At 37.7% G+C, this 18,898-nt stretch overlaps 4 protein-coding genes across 6 annotated transcripts in view; 3 read left to right on the top strand and 1 right to left on the bottom strand.

The window, feature by feature from the left end:
• Positions 1 to 8,543, top strand: part of LOC113208945 (phosphatidylinositol 4-kinase beta) — a 17,205-nt gene extending 8,662 nt beyond the window's left edge. The window contains exons 2-17 of the mRNA XM_052272971.1: positions 1,964 to 2,223; positions 2,486 to 2,693; positions 2,785 to 3,039; positions 3,121 to 3,352; positions 3,437 to 3,554; positions 3,640 to 3,774; positions 3,870 to 4,063; positions 4,157 to 4,284; positions 4,364 to 4,594; positions 4,682 to 4,918; positions 5,000 to 5,191; positions 5,306 to 5,499; positions 5,578 to 5,796; positions 5,876 to 6,129; positions 6,215 to 6,400; positions 6,970 to 8,543. Coding sequence (XP_052128931.1) covers positions 2,039 to 2,223; positions 2,486 to 2,693; positions 2,785 to 3,039; positions 3,121 to 3,352; positions 3,437 to 3,554; positions 3,640 to 3,774; positions 3,870 to 4,063; positions 4,157 to 4,284; positions 4,364 to 4,594; positions 4,682 to 4,918; positions 5,000 to 5,191; positions 5,306 to 5,499; positions 5,578 to 5,796; positions 5,876 to 6,129; positions 6,215 to 6,399 — 2,967 coding nt within the window. The 5' untranslated portion in view covers positions 1,964 to 2,038 and the 3' untranslated portion in view covers position 6,400; positions 6,970 to 8,543. The remainder of the gene's footprint in view (positions 1 to 1,963; positions 2,224 to 2,485; positions 2,694 to 2,784; positions 3,040 to 3,120; positions 3,353 to 3,436; positions 3,555 to 3,639; positions 3,775 to 3,869; positions 4,064 to 4,156; positions 4,285 to 4,363; positions 4,595 to 4,681; positions 4,919 to 4,999; positions 5,192 to 5,305; positions 5,500 to 5,577; positions 5,797 to 5,875; positions 6,130 to 6,214; positions 6,401 to 6,969) is intronic.
• Positions 8,527 to 12,923, bottom strand: LOC113208946 (glutamine-dependent NAD(+) synthetase). 2 transcript variants are annotated; one of them, XM_026426236.2, is made up of 16 exons: positions 12,713 to 12,923; positions 12,175 to 12,328; positions 11,927 to 12,097; positions 11,748 to 11,832; positions 11,518 to 11,663; positions 11,333 to 11,450; positions 11,131 to 11,262; positions 10,719 to 10,954; positions 10,518 to 10,633; positions 10,256 to 10,424; positions 10,051 to 10,186; positions 9,739 to 9,953; positions 9,214 to 9,439; positions 8,979 to 9,155; positions 8,762 to 8,888; positions 8,527 to 8,678 (listed from the first exon to the last, which is right to left on the bottom strand). In XM_026426236.2, exons 2-16 carry the CDS (start codon positions 12,318 to 12,320, stop codon positions 8,653 to 8,655), a joined length of 2,226 nt encoding a protein of 741 aa, XP_026282021.1. In that variant the 5' UTR covers positions 12,321 to 12,328; positions 12,713 to 12,923; the 3' UTR covers positions 8,527 to 8,652. The 2 variants fall into 2 exon arrangements, with proteins under 2 accessions (XP_026282021.1, XP_026282020.1); XM_026426235.2 differs by having other exon boundaries at positions 12,719 to 12,923.
• A 374-nt stretch (positions 12,924 to 13,297) lies between these two features.
• On the top strand, positions 13,298 to 14,974 carry LOC113208961 (geminin). Of its 2 annotated transcripts, XM_026426255.2 has the most exons (6): positions 13,298 to 13,353; positions 13,449 to 13,624; positions 13,968 to 14,089; positions 14,185 to 14,312; positions 14,386 to 14,579; positions 14,692 to 14,974. In XM_026426255.2, the coding sequence occupies exons 3-6, from the start codon at positions 13,968 to 13,970 to the stop codon at positions 14,755 to 14,757; spliced, it is 510 nt and encodes a 169-aa protein (XP_026282040.1). In that variant the 5' UTR covers positions 13,298 to 13,353; positions 13,449 to 13,624; the 3' UTR covers positions 14,758 to 14,974. The 2 variants fall into 2 exon arrangements, with proteins under 2 accessions (XP_026282040.1, XP_026282039.1); XM_026426254.2 differs by lacking the exon at positions 13,449 to 13,624 and having other exon boundaries at positions 13,304 to 13,437.
• Positions 14,975 to 15,567: 593 nt separating this feature from the next.
• LOC113208960 (ATPase H(+)-transporting accessory protein 2) lies at positions 15,568 to 18,353 on the top strand. Its single transcript, XM_026426253.2, has 9 exons — positions 15,568 to 15,733; positions 15,944 to 16,074; positions 16,181 to 16,426; positions 16,537 to 16,671; positions 16,742 to 16,924; positions 17,008 to 17,094; positions 17,182 to 17,284; positions 17,372 to 17,451; positions 17,554 to 18,353. The coding sequence occupies exons 1-8, from the start codon at positions 15,658 to 15,660 to the stop codon at positions 17,449 to 17,451; spliced, it is 1,041 nt and encodes a 346-aa protein (XP_026282038.2). The 5' UTR covers positions 15,568 to 15,657; the 3' UTR covers positions 17,554 to 18,353.
• The last annotated feature ends 545 nt before the right edge of the window (positions 18,354 to 18,898 follow it).

The following is an 18,898-nucleotide window of genomic DNA, read 5'->3' as shown; positions in this document are numbered from 1 at the left end:
AGAGGCTCGTACTCACTTTCATGAAGATGAGATCCCAAGCTTGGCTCTCTACGTGAATTTTGGTTTCAAAGCATATCACAAACAAATGGAGTTTTAAACTCGTTTGGTTTGGTTATTATTTTTTTCTACAAGTCGTACTCATTTCGCCACCCCCAAGTTATCGGAGTGATTTCTACCGAAGTCGCATAGTGGAAACTGTGTCAGTGATTTTCGCGCGAGTTGGCGCGTATTGGAGTTCGGCCCTTGGACGGTCACACCCACCCAGCTCTCATCGCATCTCCTGTCACCGACATTTGGATTATGGATACAAACCTCTGCACATCAGGAAGACTTTGGATTATCGTGTATCAAGAATGTGTGTCCAAGTTTTTTTTTGGAGATGTGAAAGTGAAAGTGAAATACTGTGGAAATTAGTGAATTAGTGAAGTGCCAATTTCATGTCAGCCGACGACGTAGTGCTCCCCAACAGTGGTCATATGTTGTGTGACATTGTGTACTCATTCACAGACAGCTGACCTCTTTCATGTGAATTTCGGTGTTTCTTTGGAAGTGGAATTCTAAGAAGAACATTGGTGTGAAGTGCAGTGTGTTCCATTCATTTGGTAGAAATATGTTCACTGTGAGGTTATGGATTGTTTTGTAACAACAGACTTCAGGTTGTGTGAAGTGACAGTGTTTTCTTCAGTGAAGTGGATTACCATTTTTTTGGATTATTTGACATCGCTGGATTTCATCGTACTGTGAGTAATATATGAATGTGTTAATTAATTTCCTCTCAAGAATACCATATTGTTTATTTCCCTCAAATTGTAAATTCAAAATAGTTATTTATTTATTTATAATTGATTGAAATACAGAGACATTAACATCATGTTTTCCATTTAACTTCATGACCATTATTTTAACTTAAAATTCAGATCCATTTAAAACAATCTCTGGGAAGATTTAACCAATTTTTTTTCAATGTTATTGTTGCTTTCTTAATTTGTTATCCATCAATTCCGTCACATTGAGTTCTTTATTTACGTAAGTTTAAGCTTTTAACAATGAAGTTAAACCTTATTAGTTTGGTATCACTTATTGTGTTGTGATATTACCTAAATAGTCCATTATTGTGTTAAGGGATAGCATTAATGTATACCAAAGTTGAGGTCATTGTTATGTTTTCCTATGTATCTGTTAATATCATTGAGTTGAATATTGAAACGTTCCTTTCAACAGTATTTATAATTTTAAAAGGGAGATCAGGAGGTTGTTTGGTTTAGTCCTCTCATGATGGATATAGTCTCGGTTTTGGGTAATCTTATTGGCTTAAATCAGCTTGAAGCTAGATTCAGTTCTCATTTGACCCATCAGATTACCCAAAACAATTGACGGGTGGCTTCAGCTTTACTTGCTTCACTGAGACTTAATCGATCATCAGGCCCTCTTTTCTTGCAGTGTTTATTTATTACAAATGAGTGGGTTTAAAACCACTCAGTTAATGTTGAAATTATAAACATGCTACCTTGAGATCGGACCTTTGAAGGATCAATTAATATTTTATGTTATTTTATGTGGTTCATCCTCAAGATACATGGTTTTGTTTGAATCCATGGTCCTGTAATTATTTGTCCCAGTGTTCAAGTGACCTCATATTAAATTTCTTTCAATTTAGGACTTTTCTATGACACATTTTATAGAACTGTGTATGTTTTAAGCATTTTAAAGAAATTGAAAAGCTTTCTGAGATTTATTGATTTGTGCATTGTCAAACTAAATAGCTGTTTTCTCAAATGTATCATTCCTATGTTTCTAATTTCATCTAATGTGGGAAACTTTAAAAATGTTAATGCATATTTAAAGCAGTTTCCTACATTTCTGAATTGCTGAGCTGTCTGATTCTTCACTTAGTCTGTGAATACACTTCAAAGACTAACTACAATTTTAGAGATCTGATCTCCTTTCTCTTTGCTTTTAACAGAAAGGTGATTGAAGTCTATTGGACAGCATGCCAATCAGCAGATGACTGTAGCTGATATCAGTCTTGCCTAGCATCATGAGTGAGGTGGCTGCAGCTTTGGCTCGTCAGCCTGATGCTGCTCTGCTGAAACGGCAGAAGCTCGGCTGCTCAGCCTCCATCAATGTTCCACCAGTACATGGACGACCCTCCCCCAACCCTGCTCAGCTACATGTGCGGACAAGATTATCAAATCATCAAAGGAACCTTAGCCTGGATTTCAGGTACTAACCAACAAGGAACAGTATAGGTTATCTTAGACGTATATATTGGAACAAAAATTTCTGACAAGTACAATTATTGCTGACAAGTAAAATCATAAATAGAACTTGTAGGCAGCACTGTGTCACTTATTGCTGTATACCTCAGTTTTGTATAGCAGTTTAACATGACAGTGACTTTTATTCTTAAAAACTTGTCTTGCAACCTTTTTCCCGACCACAGATTTCTTGAATCTGATAGCTTACTTTTGATTTATTTTATCAGGTCAATGGGGATACTTCTCCCACCTGTATCTCAAGTAACTACAGTGGGCCCAACTCTAACTTCCCACCACCGAAACAGAAGTTTGGATAGTGCATTACAACGGATACCTGAAGTTGATGTTACACCAAGTCCAGAATGTGAGACAGACCGCACTGTTACTAGCAGAGTTCCATGCCATGCAACTGAAAAACCATGTACTAATCCAAAGGTATAATTCATGTTGCTCTCCCTGTATTACTAATTGTATTTGGAGTTTGAACTTTGCTTTATTTAACAATTTTCAATTTATTTTCTTACAGCCAAGCAACAGAGAGGACCTGGCTAGCCTAGGGTCAGATGATTCTGGGATTCTGTGTGGCTCTGACAGTGATGTGAACACGGCAACAACCCGAGAGTCAAGTGTTGAGCAGCTTACTGCACATAGTAGAGAGAGCCTCAGTGAAAGAGAAGCAAGACTCAGTGATAGTGACCACAGTAGAGGAAGTTTCAGTGAGAGAGGAACTCGACCTAGTGATAGTGACCATGACATGGAAGGGGATTCGGACCATGCTGAGGTATGATTATTAAATTGTTACTTCCAGTTTTTAAACATGAATTTCTGGAAAAGTTAGTTTTCTATCTACTTTGTTTCACAGGGTGTTGAAAATGAAAGGGAGTACTGTGGTGGTGATGCTGATTACAGTTGTGATGAGACATCAGAATGCTCAGTTATAAGGGCATCTGAGTCTTGTTTAGAAATTATCAACCCCCCACCAGAAGCAGCCAAAAGCTTTTTACTGAGGCTTTTTGAGTCAAAACTCTTTGACATGACCATGGCCATCACTTACCTCTTCAAATCAAAAGAACCAGGAGTACAAAGTTATATTGGTTTGTATCTGTTTTAATTTCTATCTGCCATTGGAAGTCTAAAACAAAATTGTTCTAATAATCCATCTAAATTTTCCCCCACAGGAAACAAAATGTTCAGTTTTCCAGATGCTGATGTAGATTTCTACTTGCCTCAACTGGTCAGCATGTACATTCAAATGCATGATGTTGCTGAAGTCATTCACCCTTATCTTGTTCATAGGTATGCATTCAAATTATTAATTGTTTGGAAAGTAAATGTTATCTCTACCTCAATGCATTTTACATAATTTCTTGTCCGTTACTAGATGTCGTCAGTCAGCTGACTTTTCACTGAAATGTGCATGGCTTCTTGAAGCTTACTGCTCAGATGCACCAGTACCCACCAAAAAGAAATCACATGGTACAAAGCTTAAGAGTGCTATTCTCTCAGACCAATACAGGTTAGTTGTCTTTGAAGATTTTAGAGATGCTGCACCAAACACAATTATTATGAATTGTCTAATCCCAACTTTCTATCTCTTATCTCTCTGCTTAGACCAAATTCTCAAGAGAGAAGGTCAAGACCGAGTGTTGTTGGATCAGCCTTTGACCCTTCTCAAGTGCCATTACCTCCACCTTTACCTCCTCTTGGTGTGTCAAACCTTACATCTGTTAGCAAGAAAACACATCAAAGGTCAAGGTCTGATGCCACTGGTCTCATTCAAAGTAGTCGAAGAGTTCTTGGAGCTGGTATGATGAGTTAATCTATGAAACTTGATTTGTTTTGATCTTAGTATGTATGCAGGACTGAGTTCTCATGTCTTTCTTTTTTTAATTATTTAGCCTGCAACAAAGTTTGCCTTGGTGATTTGAGTTCAGGTCGTGCCTTTGAAAATGGATGTACTTGCTTTGAATCCTGCCTTGGTGTAGTAAATGATCTGAGGGGTAGAAGAACTCACTGTTCCTGTGATGTAAGTATTATTTTGTCAAATGAGTACAACATTGATTTCAGACAGAGAAGTTCTGCATTGTGTATCCTTTTTTCCCCAGGCACCAAGATTAGCACCTCAATTAGAATTTGTAAAAAGTCTTATTTCAATTGGGAAACTCTTAAGTAGTATCCCAACAAAGGAGGGAAAAACAGCCCGTCTCATGGCCGAACTCAATATGCTCAATCTCAATCTTCCTGCCAGAGTATGGCTACCAATCCACGCCAATATTCCTCATCATATTGTGCGAATTCCACCACAGGCAGCTGCTGTGCTCAACAGTAAAGACAAGGTATGGACCTTTGAGCTATTTGATCAATCATTTATTTTGTTCATTATTTGTTCATTTTCGTTTACATTTACACCTCTACTGTTACAGGCTCCTTATATTTTGTATGTAGAAGTTGTTGAGGTGGAAGATTTGCACACATCACCCGTCCCCCCTAAAGCCATGTCGTCTTTGAGGCACACTCGCTCTGAAGAGAATATAGCTGGTGCTAATGATACTGCAGTTGAACGCCCTTCTAACTGTGGAGCATTTAGCATTTACAGTAGTCCTGATGAAGAAACAACTGGAGATTGTTGGAGTCAGGAAGACGACGAAATATCTCAACAGGTGCGTATTTGCTTGAATTTGATATTCTTCTAATCTAATCTAGTATCTATGTATTGAATGGTCAACATTTTTTATTTTCAGTATACTCAGTTAAGAAGGCCTATGGATAGAGATACCATATCTCAGCTCTCTCAAGAGTCAAGTGATTCACGGGAACCTCCAGTTTTAATTGCTGCTGGTGAAATTAGGAGACGTCTTTCAGAATCTCTTCATGACTCTCAGAGGTCAACATTCACAAGAGATGCAGAGGATCCATCTGCCCATGTCTTAAAGGTTTGTTCCTGATTTCATTATTTTCTGACGCTCTCAACTATGGTATACATATTTCACCCATCACTGTTTGTGTATGATGTTTGAACTTGAATTTATGGTGCCTTTGCATTTTAGGAGCCCTGGGAGGAAAAGGAAGCTCGTGTGAGGGAAGCTTCACCGTATGGTCATTTGGCATCTTGGAGATTACTTTCAGTCATTGTTAAATGTGGAGATGATTTGCGGCAAGAGCTTCTTGCATCCCAGCTACTTTCCATGCTCCAGAGAATATGGGATCAGGAAAGAGTTCCTCTGTGGGTCCAACCGTACAAGTATGTGTAGTCATTGTCTTTTGCTCAAATTTACTTTTTACTGATTATGGAAACTAATTTTGTGGAAATACTTTTCAGGATCTTATGTTTGTCTAACGATTCCGGTCTTATTGAACCAGTGCTCAACACTGTGTCTTTACACCAAATTAAGAAACACTGTCAACTTTCTCTTTATGAATACTTTCTAAGAGAATATGGCCCTCGGAATTCAGAGGAATTTCTAACAGCTCAGAGAAACTTTGTTCGGTCTTGTGCTGCATACTGCCTTATCTGCTATTTAGTACAAGTGAAAGACAGGTTAGAGACATTGTGTTTGAACTTCTCCATTATTTGTTTTTGTGGAAATAGCCATACTTAAATACACCTTTTATTTCAGGCACAATGGTAACATCCTGTTGGATAGTGAAGGCCATCTGATTCACATTGACTTTGGTTTTATTTTATCATTATCTCCTCGAAATTTGGGCTTCGAGACATCACCTTTTAAACTTACTTTGGAGCTCGTTGAAGTCATGGGAGGCCTTGGCTCAGATATGTTTGAGTATTTTAAAATATTGATTCTTCAAGGCCTGGTTGCTGCTCGCAAGCATCATGACAAAATTCTCTCTCTTGTAGAAATTATGCGTTCAGGTAAAAGATTTAACATATTTCATGTGTTCAACAAATTGGCTTGAGTTATAATTGCCTTTACTACAGCTTAAAAATTAATTTTCAGGTTCTCAATTGCCTTGCTTTAAGTCTGGTGCAGCCACAGTACAAGGACTGAAAAATAGGTTCCACCTCAATCAGACTGAGGAGCAGTTACAGCTCCTGGTGGATGGTCTTGTTGAATCTTCGATTCATTCACTTTCTACCAAACTCTATGACGGCTTCCAATACCTCACCAATGGCATTCTCTAAGGTACAATAGACTTTGATTTGATCTCTCACAGTTCTAAAGCAGGTTCATTAGACTCAATAGGCACTGTTTTGTTATAGGTGACCAGAGCTTTACCCTTTTACCCACAGAATCTCTTAATGGGTTGCCAGCTAATCCCCTCCAGCTTCCTTCACCAAGCAACCTTGCTCACATTTCCTACTGATTCCTTCTTCTCATAACAGGATTTATATCCATTTGATGCTTATATTCCTACCTAGTTGCTTATTGTAAAACTTGCAGCTTGCTTTCAAATCTAAAATGTTTCTATACATGATGACACAAATACCCTGCTTATAAATTTATGTGATCTTTATGTTCAAAACCTCAGAAGTTAAATATTTCTTTTCTGTTTTGTTTTAGTTTTACGTGAAACAAATTTTTAAGTCCATGCTGTCAATGTGCTTGAAAAGTTTTTAATCACCATTGCTCATTTTTATTTTTCACTTGATTTTCATTTTAAAATTTATGAACAGAGAACTGTCAGAAATAAGGCATAAAATGGCACTAAGGTGTATTTCCATTCATTTTTCTTTTAAATTGTTTTGTTGCAGCATTGGATTACAAAAGTTATTCCCAGTGAAGGGACTGTTAAGAAAAATAACATCTCTTCCAATCGGCTCCCTCTGAGAGGGTTGTGAATGTTCCTTGCGCTTCGCAAACACAGACTTTTTCAAAAAGGACGTCCTTTGGTCGCCCAACTGATCGACTGAGTGTTTTTTACTCTGTTAACATTGTATGATTTGTAGATTGTTTTGGAAGGAATGAAAAACTGAATGTAGATACTTTCAACTTCCAATTTGTCATCCTGTTTGTACATAGATATCTCTAAGTGATTAAGCAATATTGTGAATTATTGTATTATAGTAATATATATACTGTATATGTATAGATAATTATGTATTTTGAATGAAACCGAGCCAGCTTGTCCTATGCAGTGAAGCTGTACCTTGGTGTCAGCTACTTTTGTAAATACGTGGATGCTGCCTTTGATGCTCTTCATTTTATTTATGAGTTCTCTTTTCTTTTATTTCAGTGGCAGATGTTTTGGCTAGCTTTTACCCTATAACCTATGTTGCAAATTAGAAAACATTGTTTGATGTTAAAAAAAAAGTAATACAAATAATTGGGGTTTTTGTATGCAACCATCTGTTTGCATGTTGTTACTCATGTGTTTTGAGGGTGGCCTCAATATGAAAAGATTGATTTTATGTATTGTTCAATTCATCTGATAATCAAATTTAATATGTCTCTGACATAATTGTTTTAAATTTAAAATGATTGTGAAATTAACTTTTATCCTTAAATAGAAGAGCTTTTGTAAGACTGATGGGCCATGTGTGAAATACCACAAAATGTGTGTTTTATCAATATTTTTTTATCTCAACATGTAGTTTATTTGTGTTCGTGGTAAGTCCTTGACTGTGACTTTCTGTTTCCTTTCCGGTTACTTTCAGCATATTATTTTAGTGTTTCAAATTAATTTTTTATTGTCTCTTTTTCTTACATTTATTATGAAACGTGCTATTAAACCATTGTTTAAGATTTCATCATGTTTTGTACTCTTTAAAGCTCGAATTGTATTGCTTCTAAATATACCTTTGTGGAAGAGTAGACTTTTCCGTCCTCTAGCTCCTCTTAGACATCTGCATTTTGTCCATTCATCTTATTCAACCAGTACTGAAGAACAAGATGTTCTAAAGGCTGAACTATTCGTCAAGGTTGCTTTACCTGTTCACATCTTAAATCAAAATGTAATTGGGCATGGGATTAGAATGTGATCCTGTACTTTTAATTGTGCAAGGTGCTTCCTGTTAAGCTCTTTCTTGACTGTTACAATCTGAAGAGTGAGAATAGTACATGGCCTATGGTATGCTAGTCGTCTTAGCGTCAAGGAATGCGTTAAGTCAAATTTTAAGTCAACAGCTTAGAAGCAGAGTTGAACTTTTCTTCTTGATAGTATTGGAGTTAAGAAGCAACTTCCCCTGTGTAAAAACATCACTGGAAAATCTCATTCTGTCCCATGCCTACTATTGTTCGCCATATATCATATTCATCAATATCATTGTATAGTGCTGTCATTCCATTTGTATTTTAAAAACTAAATATAATTATATGTTGAAATTCAGTTTATTATCTCAATCTTTCCTCTTCACTGATTGATCTTTTAATCTACACACTTTATTTTTGAAGGTGGTTGCCAAGATGAATTCTCACCTGAAACACATGTAGCAATGCTACACTACCACGCCTGGAGTACTACCTGTAACATCACATGGTGCTCGTGCAGGTCAACAAGATCAGTGCAAGTGCTAATGGAAACAGTGCTACAGAATTAGGACTAACCAGAGCGCCCTCTTGAGAGAAGGGTCGGAATAGCAATATTTGCAGGTTGGCTGACAGGAGTTGGCCTTGTAGCAGTCTGAGTGCGTGGTGGAATTTTCTCCGCATTCTCACTTTCAATTTCTTCAACCTAGTTGAAATTAACAAGAACAGATATTGTAATACCTCAACACTAAAAAACGTGCTCCAATTGTATTCAAGGTGCAGTATTAAGACCTACCTTGTGATCAATGGCACGGAACTGCCACAACCATTTGTTATTGTACAGGAATGGTCTATGATCAAAACGATTATCATCTGGAGAATATGTCTCTGCATGAACAGATGGAGTGACAACTGTCATTTTGTGTCTATTAATTGCGTAGCATCTGAAGAAATGTTTTACTTTTTCAGCGATCTGAATAAAAGAAAAGTTAAGGTATAAATTTTTTTACCACATCACAACAAGAACTTACCACAGCAGGTGAACAGAATGATCCCCAAAGTGACATAAGCTTGCAAAACATAGAGTATGGTCCACAGAAAAATTGTTTTCTCAAACGCCCATATTCACTCAGCTCTGCATAGGTCATACCCATATCCTGCTCATCAGTCTGAGCAATTTTACCATCTGCTGCAAGAGGTTCCAGCTCAGCAGTCGGAGGTGCTGCGACAATGTCAGCTAGTACTGTCAATTTGTACCTAGGAGAAGGAGTTTGATGAATAGAGGACTTCAGTAAAAATAAGAAAAGTAGAAAAATCAACCAGGAACATAGAGCTCATTTATTCTGAGCTATGACTGGCCGTGAGCAGACAAGGCACATCCAAATGAGCTACTGGCAGACAATCTTCCTTATGCTGAGGTTCTCTATAGTTAAATTGATAACTAAATTTGAAGTGTTTGAACTGACAAGAATATCTTGCACACATATTGTGTATAAATTAGGGACAAATTGCAGGCCTCAACTGAAATGAATGCAGAAAAGTTGGTATTTTCTTACTTTTCCCTCATGAAGTGAAGAAATCCTCTTAGATCAGTTTTTGATATTCCTCCAATGGGGTTAACATCTGCACTGGAACAGTCATACTTCGTCATGTAACCCCGTAATGCCTCATCAACATTTGCAGAACCCAGAACAAGAAGGCCCCCCGAGCGCCCTCTTGCCCACAACATTAGCTGAGCAAACAAGTACGCCAAAACCATTCTCAGTCGAGCCTGTAAAATCATTGAAAATAAGCTAATAGAACCACCAAAACTCTACTGCAAATATTCTTACGTATACAAGGTTACTTATGAGAATCAGGAGTCGTACCTGAATATTTTGTAATGCGAGGGATTCTCGTGGACTTCCACCATGGGATCCAAACTTAGGGACAAGTCCAGTAACAGCTGTGAAAATTCCTAGAACTGCTTGTACTGCTAAATCTATGGTGATGGATGTATGGTAACTACAAAGAAGATTAAGGGTTAATTAAGGTCGCTTCACACATATTCAGATCATTTAGAGAAAAAGATACCTTCCAATTTGCTGTGCTAAAGTAGCTGCCCGATTCCTAGTTTCAGCTGATGAATTTTCACTTCCCATGTAACATGTGACAAATATTCTGCTACTAAGTTCTTGAGGTTGAATTGGCGTGTAATCCACATCACATACCATTTTACGCACATCAGCAAGAACTTGGTTATCTATTCCATGGAAAATCGAACAAGTAAAGAATCACCATAAAATGAAACTGATATGGTGTAGAACTAAGTAAGTTCGAAGAAAAAAAATCATACCTCCAGATTTAACAGCTTCAACAACCATGCAGCACATTGAGTAAACCATGCAAGCTGTACTAGATGAATCTACTCCACCACTAAGAGGAAGAAAGAAACCTCCCTGACCAGAGCGTCTGTAAAAATTAAAATACATAGTATTGTTGTGAATCCTTACAGTATTTTGACCAGTATTAATGGAATTATGGAATGTACTTTCACCTCAGATAGTCCCACAACCAGCATGCTGGTCCAAGAGAAATCTCTTCTTCTGGCTTGTGGTAAATCCATTCTAAGGGAGCATTAACAGGTCCAGTGTCATTTGAGTGCTTGCCTAAGACCATGTCAACTGAAATTCTAGGATAGCTTGGGGCTCCACTGGCTTTGAGAGCTAAAGAGCGCTTGGAATTACGGAAAGTTCTAATGTCTTCAAGGTCAATTGTTGCCACTGTCACTTCCTGCAAACAACACAATTTTTTTAAAATCAAGTATGTTACAAAGCTAAAGTGAAAAACATTGTATGCAACAACTATGTTTACAATGTTTTAAAAAAGAATAAGAATGAATAGCATAAACAGGTTACCACTTAAGAGAGACCCTATTGTAAAAATACTGTGTACTTTCTACTACTTACCACATCTTTTAATGAAAACTGCTTGCCCTTGCTCACTATGTCTCCATTCACTGCTATGCAAGAGCACCCATTAAAGAAAACTCTTTGTCCATCACATCCTCTCAGGTTACTATACAGATAACAGCCTCCTGCCTAAATGTAAGAGATGCAATGAGTCACTAAACACCATACTCTTTATGAAGAAATAAAAATTATGCTTTACCTTAGATGTTGCAGATTTAATTAAGTCCACAACTACATTACTCTTCCTAAGTTCAAAATAGGATCCAGAGCCATTGACAATAAGCTCCACACCATCTTCTGCAAGAGCTATGTGTGTGCTGGGGAAAAATATATGATTATATGATTGTATTTTAGTAGCAAGTAAACATATTAAATTTGATGTACCTGTGTGGATTCCAAAGCTCTTCACAAATTTCAAACCCTATGGAAGTATCAACAGTAGAGATTATAGCATCACCGAATGGCACGACTGTTTGATCTGTATAAACTGAAACTATGCGTGGAAGGCAGTAATCCTCAACTTGGCGTTCCTAGAGAAGGGGAAAAGTTACTAACATTGGCTTCTGTTTCCATCCTTAACTACTATACACTATTCTAAAAATAAATAGACAAACCTTTTGCCAGGGTGTAAACCACCTAGTTTCACGGTAATTTCCACTATCACATAGAATCATTTTTGGACGAATCAATAAAATTTTCCTGGATGAAAATTGAGCATAAGAAAAGGTGTAAAAAGAAGAAAGACAACAAGTCTGTAAAACCTCAAGATTCTTTTTTAAATTCTCGGCAATACCTGTTATAAAATACAACCCGACAGTTATAAGTAACATTGCGATGCATGACAGGCATGCCTACATCAATGAGCATGTCTTCAGCAACAGGTGAGATGAGTATCTCTAGTAGAGTTTCCCAGCTGTGTAAGAGAGTATCACTTTCCAAAAAATGGTCTTCACAACTGTAGCCACTGAAAAGTAAAGTTTAACATGAAAGCTACAGACAAAAGTCAATTCCCGATTACACAAATATGGGAGAAATATTTACCATAACTCAAGTTCTGGGCCTGTTCTATAAGTAGCACCAGCTTCTTTTGCAAGCCGAATGCTCTCTAAAATCCGAGCAACATTGCCAGCAAAGTCCAAAGCCCATTGATTCAGGGTAGCGACTGCTACAGTAACTTTCCGCCCCATTTTGACCACTGAAATACAATGAAAGGCTCAGCATTACTTAAGATAATGGTAAAATATTTGAAGTGTTACAAAGACACTATAACAAAACTGATCAAATATGGTAGTAATATTAGTTCAAAGTTCTATGGATTAAAAATGGTTGCATCAAAGAAGAACATGATTTAAATCTAATCTGAACAAACAAGAAAATTGTAGAGAGACGACAGTGATGAAACATGGCATGATTTGAATTAAGGCTCCTATGTAACATCGACAAATAAAGGAAGGTTAATTAATTGCTGCTAGAGAAATTTTTGTCGAGAAGTGATCAAACGACGATATTCGATGAAAGGAACAATCAGTATAGGACCAAGACCAAGTGAAGGTTACCGACATCTAGCAGAACAACTCACAGTCACAGATCTAAGAGTCGGCGAAGTAACGCATAAGATTAACGAAAGTCCTCCAAAGATTAGTTTCTGTAGTACAAATCAAAAAGCTGTGGAGGTCACGAACATTCTTCCAATGTTGGATCAATGCGAAGTAGGTTGCTACGATAAACTTGGAGCCCTTCTTTCACACGCGACAACACAAACACAGCACCCCCAGCACCCCACCCCTTCCCTTACCCTTCACCCCTTCTGCTTCCCCTTCCCCTTTTTCGATCCCCTTCACCCTTCCCCTTTCCCCGGCGGAACTACCAACCTGGTTAATTAGAACTAAGTAACTAAAAGGTAACACAAAAGTATCATTCATGAATTATTTTTTTATCTTTTCACATCAAAAATATAGTACTTAAATATTTTTCTTAGCCTTTATTTTAGAATACTTTGCTACAAAGTCCCCCCAGGAAATCCAACCATGCTACACGGTTGGCTGTGCTGTACCGGCTTTACTTTTCAAAAAGAGCGTTCATCAACAGTTGGAGTGTGTCCGAATTCAGCCACCGACCGAGCACCGACCGGTCGGTGCTCGGTCGGTGGCTGAATTCGGACACACTCCTATCCTTTTACCGCGAACCGAATTTCCTAGTGAAGGGCTAGATTTTAGAACTGTTAGCATTCAGTTGCATATTTGACATAACGGGATCAAGCTCTAATCTGAGCTGTACCGAGCGATAAGAGTGTATATATTGATGGTATGTTACAGTCCGACGTCTACTACGCATGATTCGGAGCATCGTTGACTTGTAGCTCAGCTGGTGAAAGGGCAAACGACACCTCGGTGAACCGTTATCTTCTCTAAACTTTCTTTCCATTTCCTCTTCATTGTTCACTCTCTTGGGAGCCGCTGGACGTCTGTGTTACCATCCTCTTTAACTGCCTGTAAGAGTACTTTCTTTCACTTTACCCTTTGACCCTTAACCTTAGTTTGACGTCAAACTTATTTCAACGAATCATATTCAATGGGATACTTCTCGTTGACTTTCACTCTCATAGTAGAAAGTAAACTTTGGACCCTCCCCTTCTTTTTCCTTTTGCATTTTTTCGGATTATTATCTTCTGAATCCTCCTTGACTTTTGATTTCGTGCTGTCAGACCCAATGCATTTTGCATGTTTTCTTTCTTGTTTATTTTCCCCAAGTAGCAACCATGAGCCCCTTCCTCCCTACAATTTCCACTTGCGAGCTGGTTAAGTTTTTGCTTTTTTTTTTCGAAATTGTTTTAGATGACGGGTCCACGAAAGACTTTGCACACACTCCAGACTGCTGCTGGAGACAAGGAAAATCTTGTTGGACCAGGGAGAATGTTGTGCATAGTTGATCGAGATAATCTCAAGGGTAGTTTGAGGTGAGGAAATTTTTTAGTATCATATCCTTTACTGTTTCAGTTATGTTATTATTGTCTGATAATGTCAATTTAATGTAATTGCTTAATTTTTTTAGGGAAGTTAATGAAAATGACAAAGCCCAAGACCAGTCTAAACAACTAAAGCGGAAGAAAACTACTTCCAGGGCAGTACAAGCCGGAAAGGAAAAGTCAGCTACTGTTACTGCTGATGACTTAACATCAGGTATGTTCTATGTTTGTAGGATACAATTGGAAAGTAAGGTAATATCTGATATTTAAAAAATTTGCTTCACCAGAAAGTACCAGTGAGAGGTACTGGGAGAGCCTGGCAGAACAACGCCGCATTGCTCTTGAAGCAACTTTAAAGGAGAATGAGGAGCTCCACTATAAAAATGAAGAGTTGTCCAAGAAAGTGGCCATTTTGGAAGAGGAAAATCACACTGCCAAAGAATTGTTGAGAGAATCAGAGACACTTGTGGATGTACTAAAGGTATGGGACTTTCACCAGACCGTCACATTGAATTGCACTGTTTTGTCATCAATGCTATAAGAATTAATTCACTTTTTATCTGGACTAACAACACTATTTTCTCTAATTGCAGGAGATGATTGGGGGTGACGACACGGCTGATGAGAGCAGCCTAATTGATAACTCCTATGAAGTGTAACACTTAAGATGAAAATATTTTTATTTTTTGTAGTTTTTGATCTCATATCTTGTGCAGTTTCTGCTTTTTTTGTATTAATTGCTTTGTAAAATCGAGTAATTCAAGTTATATATTTATTTTAGTCGGATCATTCTGCACATTGTTTAACCACATGACTAAGATTAGTTTTATGTTTTGATGTCCTCATCAGAGGTTAAAGTAAATATCATTTTGAGTACATTGAAGGCTCAATTTTCTGATGCTACCTTAATGCCCAAACTGCCACATCAATGACTTTATAAACTAGAGACTTGTTCAGTAAGTTGCTAGTCACGGCTAGTTTTATAGTCATACAGAACACACATTTTCTACATCAAATTCGTAACTTTGCATGTATGCCAGCTGATAAAAACTGTTGAAGGTTACCTTTGTGAATTTTACTACATACAAAGAAAATTTCCACTAAATCATTCATACTTCATTTTTTAGATATTTTATTTTCCTTGAAATGAAAAAGTTACATCCTAACTAGAGAGAGAACTTCTCTAAATTGTTGGCTTTTCTTGAAGTCAGCCAGGTACAGTGTGTTTCTAAATTTGAGGTTTGACACTTATTGACAGGTAGCGTGTAAACAGATGTTTCATAAAAGCCCGCCATTTAGTGCCAACGGCACGAAAGTAAAAGGTGAAATTGAACTCGTTCGTTAAGAATTGAACGCGAGTAATCATAATGGATTAAAAACATCTTTTTTCCTAAGTTTAGGAAAATGTTGCATCTTAGTGTAGATGCAATGTAATTTTAACGGAAGTGTAGTGCTTTACGCAGTTTACGCCTTCACTGAGACTGACCCCACAGACTGACTGTGCAGACGACAAGATTGTAAGAATCGTCGAAGCCGTGATCAGGTGCACGGGCAGTCATATGACAGTCCCAGTTCCTGATATCGGGGGAAAAAATATGTTGATCTCAACTTTCATTGCCGCCCTCTGCATTGCTGGTAAGAATTTATATTCCAATGCAATCATACTATTTTGTCTGTATACCCTCACGTTGTTATTATTATCTGCAGTACTTGAAACAAGGTTGTCTGTTACAAACGTCGATGTTGTTCCTAACCAAACTCTCCTCCCAAGTTTATGACACATCTTAAAACAAGCACGCACCGCCCATACCATTATAAATTTATGTCATTTGTCGTTCCAATTAGCTGTGGCAGCAGAGGGTGAGCTTCAAGTTCTTCATTCGACTGATTCCCTTCACTTTCACGGTCATGAACGGTTGTCTCAAGACACATTGAAAGAAGTACTTTCAGCTTCCTTAGGATTTACCATTGAAAAGGTGAGAAAGAGTTAGTTAAAACCACAAGACTCCTCTCAACTTTGCATCACATCCCTCTAGTTTCTCTTTTGTTCACATTATTGTAAATATGTATTTTCAATTTCAGAGCAGTGACTGGAAAGGTCTCCGCATTTTGGATCCATTCCAGTACAGTGAGGCAGTAGCTGTGCTGGTTGTGGATGGAGTGAAAAACTTAGACTCTAAACTTCCTCATATCCACCGGTATCCCTTAACAACAACAGAGCACGAGGAGGATACCTGGCAGTCTTTGCGATCACGTATTGATGCAAGATTCCCCCACAAAGTTCACAATAACTCTGTGTACCGTGTGGATCTCCAAGATATTGTGACAGTAAGTAAAGTATCTGTAAATCACTTGCTTGCTTTCCTTTCTCAAAGGTTTCACTCTTTAACGTTAGCATACTTTCTCACTGTCACCATGTCTTTCATTTCACTATGTAGGGTGGACAATCCCCTCTTCTTGATGGTGTGCGTATTGCTCAAGATGCTCAGGAATACAAATACCTTGATGTGGATGTTGAGGAAGATGCTCAATTGTTAAAAGAAGTTCAAGTTCTTCGAGCTCTTGCTCACAAGGTATGTCCTATTTCAATAGCATTGAATGTGTTTGTAGACCATGGTACTTCAATTAACTAATTACTTTCAGATTGAGACACTGGGCATTGCTCACGATGGGCTTCCAGACCTGTACTGGATTGTGCTGAGGGGGCTTCATGCTGTTTCTGACCGCCATGGAGCTACTTCTCTAGCCACTATTGAAGCCAAACAGCTTGTTTCAGAAGCTGGGAATGCCCTCAGTCAAGCTTTCAGCAACGTATATGATGGCCGGGTATAACTAAAAAAAAAGAAAATTTAATACTTTTTAAAAATTCTACTGTATTTGATCTAATAGAGCTCATCTTTCAATTTCAGGTCGTATTTGCCACAGTAGCTACTGATTCCAGTCACACTCGCCGAGCTCGTAGCCTCCTCCAAGATAGCTCCGCAGACACACCTGTGGTAATACTTCATCTGGCTTTGATTACTGTCTCTCTAAAAATAAAACATAACCATAGAAATTGTTAAACATTGTGTGCTGTTTTTCAGACCATCGATGATCCAACTGCCTACAGTGATGACTACCCAGTTATTTTCAACATCATCCTCTGGTTTTCTGTTGTATTGATCTTTGCTCTTATTGCTATATCAGGTGTGTATGAAAAATCAAAATAGCTTCATTTAGTCACTATTTTAATTTTTCAGGGAGGCTGTATCTTAATGTTATTTATTATTTCAGTTGCTATTGCTGACATGGATCCAGGAAGAGACTCAATTATCTACCGTATGACAAGCACAAGGATGAAGAAGGATAACTAGGTATCTTGTTATTACCACAATTAAATCCTCAAGTGCTTCCGAGGGAAGCCCAAAGTCACCTCAGATGTCATGTACTTATTATTCAATCTTTTCTTTCTGCAGTATTTTAAACAAATCGTTTCTCATATCATAGGCGTTGCTTCAAAAAAAATGCCTGGGTGATATCTGGTCTGTAATAACTTAATTTTGAAAGCAATATTTAAGTTTGTTTTGGTATAAAGAAGTAATCTAATGTAATAGATATATAACTGGCAATGAGATATTTTATGGCTTGGAAGTCTTACTGCTTAATTCACATTTACATGCTTTAATTCCATTTCTTTTAATGACATTTTTAAGTGCATTTGTAAGCATTCCGAATCAATAATTGCCTTGTTGATGTACATTGTAGTGTATGTGTGTATGTCTGTGTGTGTGTGTGGAAGATAAAATATTGTACATAAATTTAGTCACATGTTGTTCAACTTATTTTTATGCTAGGTCTTATGTTGTTTCAACTCAGTAGCCCTCCTGTTGTGATTTTATATGATTTGTTATTCTAAAATTTTTGAAATCTTATTCATTAGTACTGTTACGTTCACAATGTAAGCAGGCAGGCAGTTGGTTCAGTTTTACAATTTCATGTTTGTAGAGTGCTTTCTCAGGCATTGGCTCATATTTCTGTATGGCCATATGATCTTGTAAATTTACTGTTGTTGAATTTTAAATGTAACTTATAAACACAAGTATCAATGACCGCACGTTTTTTTTTAGCATGTTAAAGACCACACATTCATTAAATATTTTAATGAAAACACCCTTGGTCCCGTAAGAAGATTGTAAAATTTGTATATTCAAATGTCATGTTGTTCAAAATTGTAGCAATGTATGTAAATGATAATTAAACAAATCCAACCAACAAACATTGTGAATTATTTAATTTTAATGGTACTCCACCACGTAACCACAAACACACCAAAATGAAGAGACGGCTCCGATTGTCCGAAGCTCGTTTGTCCGAACGTAATTTATCTATTTTAGTAAATAAAATGAGTAAAGTAGTTAATTACATTATGTCATTGCATTTAGTGGCAGTTGTTGAAATAAGAGCTAAATCAGGTACAGATACCATCAGGAGGGCAAACGAAGTGCCTAACTGCAGTTCCGGGCCTGGAAAAGGGTAAATGAAATAACTTACGCTATTTCACTAACATAAGTAACTAAATAATCTTATTTTTGAACAAGTCTTGGTTAGCGCCACGCCGTGGATCGGCTGTAGTGTGCCACGGCTCTCGGATCTGCGATGGGCGGGTCACTTTCCTAAGTGCCGGGCGCGGTATGGGGGGGGGGGCGAAATTGCCAAGTTCAGCGGTCTCATAGCGCCTTATAGGTAGGCAACATCTTGCTTGTAGAGCTTGCGTGTATTGCGGGATGGCCTACCCGGAGTCTCGCAGGCGCCGAGCCTCCC

The sequence above is a fragment of the Frankliniella occidentalis genome, unplaced genomic scaffold (assembly GCF_000697945.3).
Source record: "Frankliniella occidentalis isolate FOCC.00 unplaced genomic scaffold, Focc_3.1 Scaffold236, whole genome shotgun sequence".
Taxonomy (NCBI): Eukaryota; Metazoa; Arthropoda; class Insecta; order Thysanoptera; family Thripidae; genus Frankliniella; species Frankliniella occidentalis.
Note: the sequence above shows the minus strand (reverse complement) of the source record. Positions and strands in the feature narration are given on the sequence as shown.

Coding starts and splice junctions, on each gene's coding strand:
- LOC113208961 (XM_026426254.2), top strand. Junction 14,313..14,385: donor TGCTGATGACTTAACATCAG/GTATGTTCTATG, acceptor TTGCTTCACCAG/AAAGTACCAGTGAGAGGTAC. Junction 14,580..14,691: donor CACTTGTGGATGTACTAAAG/GTATGGGACTTT, acceptor CTCTAATTGCAG/GAGATGATTGGGGGTGACGA.
- LOC113208946 (XM_026426236.2), bottom strand. CDS start 12,320: ATGGGGCGGAAAGTTACTGTAGCAGTCGCTACCCTGAATCAATGGGCT. Junction 12,098..12,174: donor GGCCCAGAACTTGAGTTATG/GTAAATATTTCT, acceptor TTTACTTTTCAG/TGGCTACAGTTGTGAAGACC. Junction 10,634..10,718: donor TGGTTGTGGGACTATCTGAG/GTGAAAGTACAT, acceptor TAATTTTTACAG/ACGCTCTGGTCAGGGAGGTT.
- LOC113208960 (XM_026426253.2), top strand. CDS start 15,658: ATGACAGTCCCAGTTCCTGATATCGGGGGAAAAAATATGTTGATCTCA. Junction 16,075..16,180: donor TAGGATTTACCATTGAAAAG/GTGAGAAAGAGT, acceptor TTTCAATTTCAG/AGCAGTGACTGGAAAGGTCT. Junction 17,095..17,181: donor GCTCCGCAGACACACCTGTG/GTAATACTTCAT, acceptor GCTGTTTTTCAG/ACCATCGATGATCCAACTGC.